The following is a 15,992-nucleotide window of genomic DNA, read 5'->3' as shown; positions in this document are numbered from 1 at the left end:
TATCTGTTCTTCTGCTGATAGGGCTAAACACATACAAGCAAGGTAGATAACTACTAAGTACAGTTGAAGTCGGAAGTCTACATACACTTAGGTTGGAGTCATTAAAACTCGTTTTTCCACCACTCCACAAATTTCTTGTTAACAAACTATAGTTTTAGCAAGTTGGTTAGGACATCTACTTTGTGCATGACACAAGTCATTTTTCCAATAATTGTTTCCAGACAGATTATTTCACTTATAATTCACTGTATCACAATTCCAGTGGGTTAGAAGTTTAAAATACACTAAGTTGACTGTGCCTTTAAACAGCTGCTTTAAACAGCTTGGAAAATTCCAGAAAATTATGTCATGGCTTTAGAAGCTTCTGATAGGCTTATTCACTTCATTTGAGTCAATTGGAGGTGTACCTGTGGATGTATTTCAAGGCCTACCTTCAAACTCAGTGCTTCTTTGCTTGACATCATGGGAAAATCAAAAGAAATCAGCCAAGACCTCAGAAAATAATTTGTAGACCTCCACAAGTCTGGTTCATCCTTGGGAGCAATTTCCAAACGCCTGAAGGTACCACGCTCATCTGTACAAACAATAGTACGCAAGTATAAACACCATGGGACCACGCAGCCGTCATACCGCTCAGGAAGGAGATGCGTTCTTTGGTGCGAAAAGTGCATATCAATCCCAGAACAACAGCAAAGGACCGTGTGAAGATGCTGGAGGAAACAGGTACAAAAGTATCTACAGTGGGGAGAACAAGTATTTGATACACTGCCGATTTTGCATGTTTTCTTTTTTTTCAATAAAATGCAAATTATTTACTTAAAAATCATACAATGTGATTTTCTGGATTTTTGTTTTAGATTCCGTCTCTCACAGTTGAAGTGTACCTATGATAAAAATGACAGACCTCTACATGCTTTGTAAGTAGGAAAACCTGCAAAATCGGCAGTGTATCAAATACTTGTTCTCCCCACTGTATATCCACAGTAAATTGAGTCCTATATCGACATAACCTGAAAGGCCGCTCAGCAAGGAAGAAGCCACTGCTCCTAAACCGCCATAAAAAGGCCAGACTACGGTCTGCAACTGCACATTGGGACGAAGATCGTACTTTTTGGAGAAATGTCCTCTGGTCTGATGAAACAAAAATAGAACTCTTTGGCCATAATGACCATTGTTATGTTTGGAGGATAAAGGGGGAGGCTTGCAAGCCGAAGAACACCATCCCAACCGTGAAGCACAGGGGAGGGGCTGGTGCACTTCACAAAATAGATGGCATCATGAGGCAGAAAAATTATGTGAATATATTGAAGAAACATCTCAAGACATCAGTCAGGAAGTTGAAGCTTGGTCGCAAATGGGTCTCCAAATGGACAATGACCCCAAGCATACTTCCAAAGTTGTGGCAAAATGGCTTAAGGACAACAAAGTCAAGGTATTGGAGTGGCCATCACAAAGCCCTGACCTCAAACCTATAGAAATGTGCGAGCAAGGAGGCCTACAAACCTGACTCAGGTACACCAGCTCTGTCAGGAGGATTGGGCCAAAATTCACCCAACTTATTGTGGGAGGCTTGTGGAAGTTTACCCGAATTGTTTGAACCAAGTTAAACAATTTAAAGGCAATGTTACCAAATACTAATTGAGTGTATGTTAACTTCTGACCCGCTGGGAATGTGATGAAAGAAGCAAAAGCTGAAATAAATCATTCTCTCTACTATTTATCTGACATTTCACATTCTTACTATTCTTTACTTGGATTAAATGTCAGGAATTGTGAAAAACGGAGTTTAAATGTATTTGGCTAAGGTGTATGTAAACTTCAAACTTCAACTGTACATCAGTACAATATAACATCTTATTAACATGGTATCCAACCTGGAATATACATATCAACATACGATATCCTGCCGTGAATAGAGAGATTGTGCATACTGTGTGACAGATCTTGACTAAAACCCTGGGGGTATGTCAACAAGTTGGTTTACAACACTGAATATGTTAGTCTTAAAGTATACAGAAAACTATACCACTGTGGTTTCGGGGTAATATTGTCAAAAGAAAAAATTATAATATAGACTTAAAAAAAGTTAACAGAAGACTAGCTAATTAGGCCCCAGAAATAGGCATTCCAAAACCCAGAACATTACTATAAATGTTTGGTATTTATACTAACATTTCCTACCCTGGGACATTGCTCTCAAATGACACATTTTGTTCATCAATGGAGACAGGTTTTTGGGGGATATCCAAGAATTTGACAGATGCCTTGAAAATCCAGGTTCGCAGCAACATTTTACTTTCATATCTGGAATAGGCATGGATTGTGAAATATTTCCAAAATATGAAACGACAACAGCTAATCCTACAGAGAGAAGGCATGTTGTCACGATGATCCCTCCGGAGTTTGACAGATTCAGGTTTTTGAACATCTAGGAAGATGAATCATGTTTAGATATGATATATATATATTTGACTAACTTGTTTTTTCTTGGGAATATAATAGATATGTAGTGTGCAGAGGTGTAGTAGCGAGCAATGCGTTCCTTATAGATTAAAAACACAGAGAAGCATTGGGTGCGAGCAGTGTTCACGACACGGTTACGGAATTGGATCTTGAACACTCAAGACTCTAGAGTGCATCCACCTACTACAGTATCTGAATACCTGAGACGATACCTGAAACATTAGTGAGGAATACAGAATTGTACTTTAGCATGCAGTCAGAAAAAAACATGACTAAACTCTCTCTCTCTCTCGTGATTACAATTTAGTGAAAGAAATACAAAAGAAAACGAAGAGTTTTATATGAATGCCCTAAAGTGTGTGCTTAACATGTCTAATTTCTGGGAGTTTCACAGTCAGACAAAGCCGTGGCTAGGATCCCTGTGTTTTCTATTTGTTTACTGTTCTGGGCTCTCTGTTGCCGTAGGAGATGGTAATTATTATTTGTATATGCGTGTTTGGGGATTTTGATCGTTGTTCATCATTTTCTTTTTCTCCCCTTGTCAAGGACAACCACCAGATAGCGGGATACACAACGAGCGCTTTTCTGGCAGCAAAGACACTCAGTGTGTGTGTGTTTTTTTCTGTGTGTGTGTATTTCTGTGTGTGTTTCTGTCTCTCTCTCTGTGTGTGTGTGTGTTCTGTCTCTGTGTGTGTGTGTGTGTGTTTCTGTCTCTCTCTGTGTGTGTGTATTTATGTGTGTGTTTCTGTCTCTCTGTGTGTGTGTGTATTTATGTGTGTGTTTCTGTCTCTCTCTGTGTGTATTTGTGTGTGAAAGAGAAACTCTAAGCACTTAAGTCTTTGCAGAAACACAGCTGTTATTGATCTGCACCCTGAGCTCAAACCTCTCTTTGCATTTCTAATACCCCCTAAAATTCTGCCAACCAGACTTTGCATAACATTTGCAAACTCCCTCAAACTGGCCTTCAATGCACTTTGAAAGTTTGACTTATTCGAAAGGGAACACTTAATACAGACCTCACCAGGCCTACCACCACGAACGTTTTTCTGAAGCCCAGTGACTTACTTCAATGTGGGGTTTCAGCATAATGCATCCATAAACAGCTCTGCCGCCTCAACCTGCCACAGCCACGTAAACCCAAACACCTCACAAGCTAAAAGTCAGTCTTCCATCTTCTCTCCCTCACACAACTCTCTCCCTCACACAACTCTCTCCCCTTTGTTAGTCCTTCTCAAATATCTTAATTTCCAAAAGTCTGTCTTTTCCTTCTATTGCTCGGTAATATTTACAGTAGGAGTCTACCCACGGGCCTAATTGGCAAGCTCGGTAATGTAGCATATGCACTTTCCAGCGGGGAGACCATCTGACACGGACGCACGCTGATGGCCACCCACATTAGGCTCCATATGTGGCAGACCGAAGGGTCCGCATGCACACTGTCCTTCAGCTAATGATGCCAGCTACACAGCCAGCCCCGCCTGGCCTGCTCCGCTTTTCCAGCTCTGCTTACTTTGCTTTTAAAGGACTTTATCTGTGCAGGTTATTGGTTGTTTGGGCGAGGTGATAGAGAACCTGGCTCTAGTACACAGAAACAGGCGGAGGTGGAGGCATAGGCATGGAGTACAGAGATACATTGGTACAAGGGCACCTGCTCTGACACAGACATAGAAGAACTGAATTTAGAGGTTTGGTAGAATTTAGGAGAGAGAGAGGAGGGACGGAGATAGAGATAGAGGGAGAGAGAGAAGCCTTGTGTGTGTGTGTGTGTGTGTGTGTGTGTGTGTGTGTGTGTGTGTGTGTGTGCGCCTGTGTGCGAATTCCCCCTCCAGCTGGCCAGCGAAATGGATTGGGTCATTAGCATGCATTGGTCTCATCTGCACATGTGAGGTTATTCATCCCCTGGGGTAAATCTCTCCTCACCGGAGTATCTACCACTCAGACGCTTAGAGGAGACGCCTGGCTACGTTGTGTACAAGCTCTTAATTTAAAGGAGTTTTGTGTTGATGTTTTCTTCTCTCTAACCTTAACTCCTCCACAGGTCGACCCAAAGCAGCCGTGTGTGTGTGTGTGTGTGTGTGTGTGTGTGTGTGTGTGTGTGTGTGTGTGTGTGTGTGTGTGTGTGTGTGTGTGTGTGTGTGTGTGTGTGTGTGTGTGTGTGTGTGTGTGTGTGTGTGTGTGTGTGTGTGTGTGTGTGTGTGTGAGAAAGTGTGCGTGCATTGGTTCGGTGCGTTCCGAGGCCGCAGATGTTGCCTCATACATAATACAGCGTGATCAAAGGGGCCTGCCTCACAATGTAATTCCCCGCTGCAGAGGTGCATCTGTTCTGGCGTTGTAACTCACTTGCGGGGCCCCCACACTGGCGGAACTCACTTCACAAAGTCACACAAGTTCCACGGCGGTGACTCCTCTGCCACGCCTGCCTCCACAACATGCAGCGGGTGGTAGACTCAAAGGTATCCGAGGGACAGGGAAACAGTTGGATGTTGCCATGACGCAGCGTGCAGCCAAGGAACATTGTGTAGCCGGTCTTGGAGACGGCATGTACAAATTGTTTATAGGCTCCGGTTGTTTTGTTTTTGCCCTACACTATGGACTTGGGACGATATTCCACAGAGTTTTTTCCCCTGAATATGCAGTTCCCCGAAGTTCCTCTTAGAAGTTTCAGACCGCCTATGGGTGTTTGTGTTTGGAGGGGGAAAAAATAAGCTATCTAGATGATGCTAAGGTCATCTGGATGACATGAGGCTGATAAAGATAGACATAACACTGCTGCTGGATCTGTTCGACTTGTCCATGTTGTTATTGACCTCTGTGTTGTATGACATCCACACGCATTTGAACAATCCCGAAACTGTCAAACCCATGACATCATACTCCAGGCGATTCCACACAGTTAGCAACATGCTAACAGACAGCAAACAGTGCGTGAAACATCAGGGGTCTATAGTACCATGTCAAAGTAGACTGGTAAACTACAGGTGTGCTTGGTGAGTAGCTCCATCGCCACAAATTGCAATGAATTTCAAATATACCTCTAGTCATAAAGCAAATAGATTGCGAGGGCTTCTGTAGTTCCGTGCTTCTGTAGTTCCGTGCTTCTGTAGTTCCATGCTTCTGTAGTTCTCATTCTGCTTCGGGCGGAATGCGATTTATCTGTCTTTTCATTTTCCCTGAAGACTTGGATCGACCCAGATTGTCCTTCTAAATCCCATGCACTTTAAGGGTGGTACAGTTATAAAGAATATTTACAGTGCCGCGTTTAGATTGAATAGGATATGATTAAGTAACGAGCTCTAAATAATTAGTCATCACACGCTGTTCGTCTGATGTATCTTTTAGTTCTTTTCGCTGACAGTTCAGCTGAGCTTGCTAGTCAGTAGTCAGATCCCATGAACAAGCTAGGTGGAGGACACATTTGTTTAATGTATTCTCTATCAGGTAGACCGTGAGTTTCCCAAAGACGGAACTATGCCTTTCATGTGTGGCTACAGAGGCTACATATCAAACATTTAATAGCTTCCTTTCTCTGTTCCTTCCGTTTTCTATTTTGAAAAGGATGTGACAGGTGATTTTAGAAAGTATGGAACAAGCGTCTTGTATTACACAAGTGATCATGAAATAAAGGGACACCATTTGAACATGGGAAAGGGCGATACCTAGTCAGTTGTACAAGTGAATGCATTCAACGGAAATACGTCTTCCGCATTTAACCCAACCCCTCAATCAGAGAGGTGCGGGGGGCTGCCTTAATCGACATCCACGTCATCGGCGCACGGGGAACAGTGGGGTAACTGCCTTGCTCAGGGGCAGAACGTACGTAGCTGTACCTAGTCAGCTTGGGGATTTGATTTAGCAACCTTTCGGGGATGTTACAGGCCAAATTGTTGATGACCTGTGGCTTGTAACTCCAATAACAGATCATTTCCTTGGATTTCACATACTGTAGAAGAAACACGGTCTCCTTGACTGCTGACCATGTAATTCAGGACGAATCATCAAATGTTTTGAAATGCTATGTGAAATGCGATTACGCCTATGTTTAAGATGAATTGTGTGTTGAAACGTGCATTTATTGTAGGCTCTGTATTAAAGTGTATTAATAAGGATTTTTCCTCATGTCTTGCAGGTGATTCTCATGCTGACCAAGCTGTTTGACTTCAACCTGAACAGTGTCACAGAGAGCTCATTGTGGAGGTAAGCACATCATGTAATGACAAAGTAAGTCTTCTGTGTACATTTCTATGTAAAGTCTTCAGTGACTGCCTTTATATCGGATTTTAGCAGCAACAAGGTCGTGTTTCATGTTCTGTCTCCTTTGTATACCACAAACATTATAAATACATATAATAAGTATAAGTACATCACTATAAGAGGTTGACAAATTGAAGGCTTACAACAAAATCACCTTGAATATTTAAACGGTGCAACTTGCCCTCTCCTCATTGAGGAGACTTTTCGCCCGAAAAACGTGCACCTGTCTCCAGAACCTTCCAGCTGACCGACCAGATGTTTAATTCATCCCAAAGCAGGCAGGCATTAGTGTGAATATGAGTCACAGCTACTCACGGACAGCCAATGTGCTCTCCAGTGTTGTCCAAGTGCACTTACTTTGACTGGCCTTGAGTGCAGCTCAAGCGAGTCTCGCTGCACTTTCAGCTCAAGGGGCTCCTCCGCATTACTGAAAACTGAATTCATACATAATCCACTCCCTTGGCTATAGTTGTAATATCTTGTATTTTGTAGGTCGACAGGTTGTGTTCTTGCTACCTTGATATTCGGTGCCCAATAGGTTATTTATACAGTGTGACATTCTGTGATTCTGTTCAGAGTCACGTACAAGTATGTTTGAGAATTTGCTGAAAATGTAAAGTGTTTGACTGTCCATGGGAAACACCACAGTTAGAGGATTTTAGTTGTTCTTCTATAGACTCCTTTCAGCGGAACACGTTTTATGACGTCTCGCCTTATTTTACCCCGGTCTTTTGTAAAAAGAGAGACAAATTGAATGCTCTTACAGTTGTTCCACTTGGCAATCATTAAAGTTGATTGAATGCGGTTTTGGCATTTAAGAGAGTTCGGAACAGTAGGCCTGTCAAATCTGTAGAAATCTCAGCGGTGCGGGTCTGCTGGAACATTGCGGCCCACATGTGAGCAAGAGGAAAACAGACCTCAGGACTTTCCAGTGATTTCAGCGGCCTTTCCCACAACTGATCCGTGGGTCACCCCAAGGCCTATCTCCCAACCACAGCAAAGGTAAATGTAGCGTTATATAACTCTCTACGTAAGTCCTAACCACTAACCGTTAGTGGCTTAAGTCGTGGATGGCTCAAACGTGAAAGGGCGTGATACCTCATTACCCTGTTAATGGTGCGTTTAACATCGAGAGAGAGACTGTCCTGGTAGTTTAAGAATGGTAGACAGCCATCAAACCTGGGGCAGAAATGGGAGGGGGGTACAAGCCCAACCTGCTGCTCTCAAAGCGGAGTGGCGAGAGATGAAATACTATCGGAGTGCACCGATGCAATTCATACATTAATTTGGAATACTTAGCAAAGCTGCCATCCGTTGGACGTTTCAAGCTGTTTATTGTTTATGTTGCACCCCGCTAATGCAATTAGCGACCTCTCGCTAACCATCTCCAGATACCCCCCACTCATTGATTAATCAAACTCCAATAGGGAAGACAACAGGGCTAAGGGCTGCTGCTGTCATAGTACAGTAGATATATGGGTGGAAATCTAATTGGGCGTGCACTGGGGGTACTCTAAGTCTCCTCCCAAAATAAAGTTGTCCTTGAAAAGAACCCAACAAGGCAATATCACATTAGTCCGGTATGAATAAAAGAGCTTGAAATTGAAACCTCAACTAAAACAGAGGAGTAGCTAGGTATGTGATGTGAGGAGTAGCTAGGTATGTGATGTGAGGAGTAGCTAGGTATATGATGTGAGGAGTAGCTAGGTATGTGATGTGAGGAGTAGCTAGGTATGTGATGTGAGGAGTAGCTAGGTATGTGATGTGAGGAGTAGCTAGGTATGTGATGTGAGGAGTAGCTAGGTATGTGATGTGAGGCGTAGCTAGGTATGTGATGTGAGGCGTAGCTAGGCATGTGATGTGAGGAGTAGCTAGGTATATGATGTGAGGAGTAGCTAGGTATATGATGTGAGGAGTAGCTAGGTATATGATGTGAGGAGTAGCTAGGTATGTGATGTGAGGAGTAGCTAGGTATGTGATGTGAGGAGTAGCTAGGTATGTGATGTGAGGAGTAGCTAGGTATGTGATGCGAGGAGGAGTAGCTAGGTATGTGATGCGAGGAGGAGTAGCTAGGTATGTGATGCGAGGAGGAGTAGCTAGGTATGTGATGTGAGGAGGAGTAGCTAGGTATGTGATGTGAGGAGGAGTAGCTAGGTATGTGATGTGAGGAGGAGTAGCTAGGTATGTGATGTGAGGAGGAGTAGCTAGGTATGTGATGTGAGGAGGAGTAGCTAGGTATGTGATGTGAGGAGGAGTAGCTAGGTATGTGATGTGAGGAGGAGTAGCTAGGTATGTGATGTGAGGAGTAGCTAGGTATGTGATGTGAGGAGTAGCTAGGTATGTGATGTGAGGAGTAGCTAGGTATGTGATGTGAGGAGTAGCTAGGTATGTGATGTGAGGAGTAGCTAGGTATGTGATGTGAGGAGTAGCTATGTATGTGATGTGAGGAGTAGCTAGGTATGTGATGTGAGGAGTAGCTAGGTATGTGATGGGAGGAGTAGCTAGGTATGTGATGGGAGGAGTAGCTAGGTATGTGATGTGAGGAGTAGCTAGGTACGTGATGTGAGGAGTAGCTAGGTACGTGATGTGAGGAGTAGCTAGGTATGTGATGTGAGGAGTAGCTAGGTATGTGATGTGAGGAGTAGCTAGGTATGTGATGTGAGGAGTAGCTAGGTATGTGATGTGAGGAGTAGCTAGGTATGTGATGTGAGGAGTAGCTAGGTATGTGGTGTGAGGAGTAGCTAGGTATATGATGTGAGGAGTAGCTAGGTATATGATGTGAGGAGTAGCTAGGTATATGATGTGAGGAGGAGTAGCTAGGTATATGATGTGAGGAGGAGTAGCTAGGTATGTGATGTGAGGAGGAGTAGCTAGGTATGTGATGTGAGGAGGAGTAGCTAGGTATGTGATGTGAGGAGGAGTAGCTAGGTATATGATGTGAGGAGGAGTAGCTAGGTATATGATGTGAGGAGGAGTAGCTAGGTATATGATGTAAGGAGTAGCTAGGTATATGATGTGAGGAGGAGTAGCTAGGTATGTGATGTGAGGAGGAGTAGCTAGGTATATGATGTGAGGAGGAGTAGCTAGGTATATGATGTGAGGAGGAGTAGCTAGGTATGTGATGTGAGGAGGAGTAGCTAGGTATGTGATGTGAGGAGTAGCTAGGTATGTGGTGTGATGAGTAGCTAGGTATAATGTGAGGAGTAGCTAGGTATGTGATGTGAGGAGGAGTAGCTAGGTATGTGGTGTGAGGAGTAGCTAGGTATAATGTGAGGAGTAGCTAGGTATAATGTGAGGAGTAGCTAGGTATGTGATGTGAGGAGTAGCTAGGTATGTGATGTGAGGAGTAGCTAGGTATGTGATGTGAGGAGTAGCTAGGTATAATGTGAGGAGTAGCTAGGTATGTGGTGTGATGAGTAGCTAGGTATAATGTGAGGAGTAGCTAGGTATGTGATGTGAGGAGGAGTAGCTAGGTATATGATGTGAGGAGTAGCTAGGTATGTGGTGTGAGGAGTAGCTAGGTATAATGTGAGGAGTAGCTAGGTATGTGATGTGAGGAGTAGCTAGGTATGTGATGTGAGGAGTAGCTAGGTATGTGATGTGAGGAGTAGCTAGGTATGTGATGTGAGGAGTAGCTAGGTATGTGATGTGAGGAGTAGCTAGGTATGTGATGTGAGGAGTAGCTAGGTATGTGATGTGAGGAGTAGCTAGGTATGTGATGTGAGGAGTAGCTAGGTATGTGATGTGAGGAGTAGCTAGGTATGTGATGTGAGGAGTAGCTAGGTATGTGATGTGAGGAGTAGCTAGGTATGTGATGTGAGGAGTAGCTAGGTATGTGATGTGAGGAGTAGCTAGGTATGTGATGTGAGGCGTAGCTAGGTATGTGATGTGAGGAGTAGCTAGGTATGTGATGTGAGGAGTAGCTAGGTATGTGATGTGAGGAGTAGCTAGGCATGTGATGTGAGGCGTAGCTAGGCATGTGATGTGAGGCGTAGCTAGGTATGTGATGTGAGGAGTAGCTAGGTATGTGATGTGAGGAGTAGCTAGGTATGTGATGTGAGGAGTAGCTAGGTACGTGATGTGAGGAGTAGCTAGGTATGTGGTGTGAGGAGTAGCTAGGTATGTGGTGTGAGGAGTAGCTAGGTATGTGGTGTGAGGAGTAGCTAGGTATATGATGTGAGGAGTAGCTAGGTATATGGAATAACTCCATCACTTGTAACACAATCCCCAGTGATCCAATTTCACAGTGAACCAGATCACCGTTATCAGACTCGCTTTACATTTTTATTCATTTAGCCGACGCTGGTACAGTATCCAGAGCAACTTACAGGAGCAATTAGGGTTAAGTGCCTTGCTCAAGGGCACATCGGACGATTTTTCACCTAGTCGGCGCGGGGATTATTAAACGATTCTTAACCGCCAGGCTACCTCCCACCCTGTTATTCTTGTCTCTATATAATGTTTCATTAACTCGACCATGTTCCATCCAACACATGAACAATCCAGAGAATTGGCTGGCTGAAACCAGAGGTCATATGGAGAAGATAACAGCAGAAGGACAGGGGTAGAGCCACCATTTCATAAGCTCATAACCAGCACTGCCTTTTCCGCAATCATTGTCCTTGAGCAACCAATGGGGGGGGGGTGGGCGATTGTATTGGTTTCATTGGTTCATGTCGAGAGTTGCTGCACCACTAACAGTAAGTCATTGGCCCTTAAATCACAGCAGGCGTATGATGGGGTTCTATGAGGAGCAGATCAATAGCCAGATGATGTCATTGTCCTGTGGTCCAAAGTGTCGATGGATCCACCCGTTTATAGATGTTACCACTGGTATTCAGGAGTTCACCGAGAGATGCCCGTATTTAATCGACATGGAAACCATCCCATAATAAATCTGAAAAAGGGAAAATGAAAGTCACCAGGCTGAGTCACACGGCTGGGCTATTTGTGTGTTTCTGTGTGTTGTTTGTCAACTTCACTACAACAACAAAAAACGACTTAAAAATTGTAACGGTTCCATTTCAATAGAGTTTCCAAAATCAGGATTTAACATTTCTTTAAGCACAGGATGAATCAAAACCCTCTATCGAAGTCGGTGATTGCTTTGTTAGTAGTAGTAACACGCATTGTAGGGTGATGCATGCATGGTGTATTTTATGAAGCTTTGCCTGCTTTGAACGTGTGTGTGTTAGTTGTGTGTGTGTTTATGTGTGTGTTTTTAGCTGAACATGAAATAGCTCCTTGATTGAGCCTCGCTTCTCTATAAATAAAATGAACCTGGCAGGGGAGATAAGTTGTTCAAACTTCGAGACGTTCTGGAATGTTACATCTCAGACGGAACACAAATTTCACATTAGTACTCTGACCATCGCTTAAATATTTCAGCACAATCCCCTTTCATCCACCGCTAGCTTTGACTCAACTGTTGGGATCCATATTGGGTGGTAGTTTTTTTTATGCAGACAGATATGGTGATACTTTGAAACCACAGAGTTGTGCTACCTAGACACGACCTCCAAAAAACTTCACACATTATTTTGCCTTTTCAGTATTCTTTCCAAAATCCAAACACTCAAACATTGCTGTTGATTCCTATAAAAAAAGGAAGCTTTGTGTGAATGACAATGCAGGAGGCCATGTGAAAACTTTACATAAAGCTAGTCTAACTCATGGATCAATCGCTTCGTCTTTGACCGGCTATAAAACAGTCCACTTGAGACTATGCAGCCAGTCTTTCAACTTTACGTGAAGTGTTGCACTTCGTTGTGCCTTTTTCTCCTAACAGTTTGGCCTGAAGGAGTAAATGACATGATTTGACTTCAAAAATCTTGTTCTGGACCATAACAGAGCAACTATTCCAGAGAAATTGCTATTGTTCCTGGTGATGCTGTTTTGAATTCTGTGCCGTTTTAAAAGAAGAGATGGGCATTGGTCAGATAGTTGGAGACATACTGTATTTCAATGAATGTTTAAGTAGTTTGTTTAGACAGCCACATATAGCAGAATGTGAGGTACGGAATCTGTTTCAAACTGGTAGGAGACTATTTATATGTAAACAGGTGTCACAATTTCAAAAAAATAAGTATTCTACTGAGCTAACAAGTGGCTAGCAAGCACATCATTTACTGTGGAACTATTTAACTGACATTAAAATGGACAGTCATACAGATGTAGGATGTTCATTTCACCAGTTTCTCACAGCAGGAAAATCATCCTGCAGCAACAGAATATACACAATATACAAACTTTAGAAGCATTTTTAAACCTTGATTACACTACCAGTTTGCATTTCCTGCAACAACATGGTGATCAAATGAAGATCCTACGTCTGTATGATTAATATGAAAATCAAAGATGAAAATGGTTAACTGTGCCAAATATGTGCTGTAATGATATGCAGAGCCCCCTATTCTAACAATACTTTACATGTACTGATATATGGTGCTTAGGCTTATACAAAACATAAAGGTCAAACTTCCCACTTGAACCACTACACCCTGGCTAGGTTATGGTTGATTATCCCTTGTAATCTGAGTGTGTCGTCGTAGAACAGCGAACCACAAGGAGGCGGGACTTAATTGTGCATGCTTTTTTTTTCTTCTCCCACTAAACATTCTCCAGGGGATTTTTAATTACAACAAGTAATTCATCAAGTCTTCATCAAACACTCTGATTAATTCCAGGTCAACCGACTACGGAACCACTTACCAGAAGCTCAATGAGAAAGTGGGGGCGAAAACAATCCTCAGCTACTTGTACGTCAGTCCCAACAACAAGAGAAAGGTAATGTGCATTTATGTGTTTTGAGGTGTATTTAGTGTTTTTATTTTGTCATAACTATGAGAACATTGTAGTTCTCTGTCTGCTTTCCGTCTGCTTTCTAAATGTCTCTCTGTGTGTTTTTTTCTTCTTACACTGTAAATGCTGACAAATGTCCGAACTCGTATAAAACAGTCCACTTGACTCAAATTCGAACGATCTATCAGTATAACTTCTAAGTCATTTTTGTAGTAGAAAAAGTTGATCTGCACATTGCGGCTCAGTTCGATACACTTACGAAGGCATGGCAATGGACTTGCAATGCTGATGCCAACTGCCAATATATAACGAGCAGAAACATTTGTCTGTTTGGTGCCTCAGTCATCTTCAACAACATCCGCCACATCCATTAAGCCGTGCTAATCTCCACCCAGAGAGTTAGCAGTGCTCTTCTGAAAAAATACTTCTAATCGTTAATATTTATACCGACCCTATCATTTCTCTCTCTTTCCGGAACAAATTAATTATAGACCAGACAAAGGAAAAAAAGGAAGGAAGAATTCCAGTGTTTTAATCAAAGGATAGACATGCTCTTCATATTTGCGACCGTTTGCTCACCCCCCCCCCCCCAACCCCTGCACCCCTAACCCCATCCAACCCCTTCTCCCGCAACCCTCAAGATGAGCCATCCTGACAATTTGAATCATTAGTCCCATCTCCCTTCATCCTTCCTTTCTCACATTCCTCTCTTTTAAGAAGACTCTAATCAGAACAGGTCATTTTCTCCTAGTTAATTCTTGTCTAATAATGAAGATGAAAGGCGCCCCCCCCCCCCCCCCAACCTCCACTCCGCCTCTCCTCACCCCCGTGTACAGTCCAATGAGAAAGCTTCTGTCATAGACCAGGAAAGAGGTGTCAAGCTAATGGTGAGAGGACGGGAAAAACATCAGTGGGCTTTATCATTGCTGTGGACTGTCATGTGGAATGTTAGCCTGTTTTGTTTGGAACATGAACACTTTGTATTACAAGAGGTAGGAGGTAAGCCTAGATAATTGTGCAAAATCAAAAAACATCAAAGACCAGGAAAATGTTGTCAAGGTAACAGATGTTGATAGTGAGACATGCAGGGAATACAGTATAGTGAGCATTAAATATAGTGTGGACTGTTAGCCTGTGGAATAGTGTGGACTGTTAGCCTGTGGAATAGTGTGGACTGTTAGCCTGTGGAATAGTGTGGACTGTTAGCCTGTGGAATGATAGCCTGCACTGTTTTTAAATGTTTTATTGACAAGAAGTGGAAGGTACAGGCCTTGATGTTGCTACAAAATAAAAACTAACAAACTACTAAGAGTCAAATAGCCTGTAATCATACAAAGACCATACTGGGCCGTACCTAGTCATTCAACCTGTCTCTGCAGCAAACCTTCTAGCTTATACACTGAGTTTACAAAACATTAGGAACACTTTTCGTAATATTGATTTGCCCTCAGGGCAGACTCAATTCGTCGGGGAAATGGACTCTACAAGGTGTTGAAAGTGTTCAAACGGGATGCTCATAATCTTTTGTACACTCAGTGTATGTCTCTCTGAACAAAACACAGACAGCTAATGGGTTTCTAAAATGACTACAGCATACTACTGCAGAGCCACCCCTTTAACACAGAACTCAGGTGATATGACGTGTAAAAACGAGTAACTGGGTGCTAATGACACACACACACACACACACACACACACACACACACACACACACACACACACACACACACACACACACACACACACACACACACACACACACACACACACACACACACACACACACACACACACACACACACACACACACACACACACAGAGCCTGCTGTGGGAAGAGGGACCCAGGTTACCTTTGTCATCATCACTCTGGCTAGCTGTCACCCACGCTGTTAGGGTAAGTCAACCTTCTGTTGCTGCAGGGGATGGTAGAGTAGAGAGGAGTGGAGGAGAGAGATGCATGGGGTCACTGGTGTACAAGGACCAGTGGAGACCAGTCAGAAACAATGGATCACTATTTTATCACTCAGATCAGAACACTGCATGCATTCTGACTCATTCTGAGTATGAGAACGCTTGCGAAGGCAAGTAAGGGAAACGTAAGGGAAAGGGAAACGCTTGCAAAGGCAAATAACTGTACTATCAGTCATTTCTAGTTTTATTAGTTGTATGTATGGGATACGCATGGTATACATCGTTCAACAAAACGCTTACTGGCAGGTTCCTTCTGGACAGTGCAACCACAATACAACTTAATAAAAGATAATAATAGAAACATAAAGTTAATGTTTCAGTAGAATAGAATAAACATTTTAGCGTAAGTATAATACAGGAAGGCACAATTTATAGTCCAATATTTACACGTGTTTTGGGGAAGGGGGGTGGATGGGGGGGCAGTGCAGCCGTTGTGATGTGTGTGTAGCATGAATGTATATATGTGTGTTTGTCTGTGTTGGTGTGTGCATGTGTGCTAAGGTGC

General features: G+C 43.0%; 1 protein-coding gene across 1 annotated transcript in view; it reads left to right on the top strand.

Moving 5' to 3' along the window:
• LOC120032676 (VPS10 domain-containing receptor SorCS1-like) overlaps positions 1–15,992 on the top strand; it is a 178,951-nt gene that overhangs the window by 89,941 nt on the left and 73,018 nt on the right. The window contains exons 2-3 of the mRNA XM_038978874.1: positions 6,590–6,657; positions 13,401–13,500. Of these exons, the coding sequence (XP_038834802.1) occupies positions 6,590–6,657; positions 13,401–13,500 (168 nt within the window). The remainder of the gene's footprint in view (positions 1–6,589; positions 6,658–13,400; positions 13,501–15,992) is intronic.

The sequence above is a fragment of the Salvelinus namaycush genome, chromosome 39, assembly GCF_016432855.1.
Source record: "Salvelinus namaycush isolate Seneca chromosome 39, SaNama_1.0, whole genome shotgun sequence".
NCBI lineage: Eukaryota > Metazoa > Chordata > Actinopteri > Salmoniformes > Salmonidae > Salvelinus > Salvelinus namaycush.
This window is presented reverse-complemented; position numbering and strand designations above follow the sequence as displayed.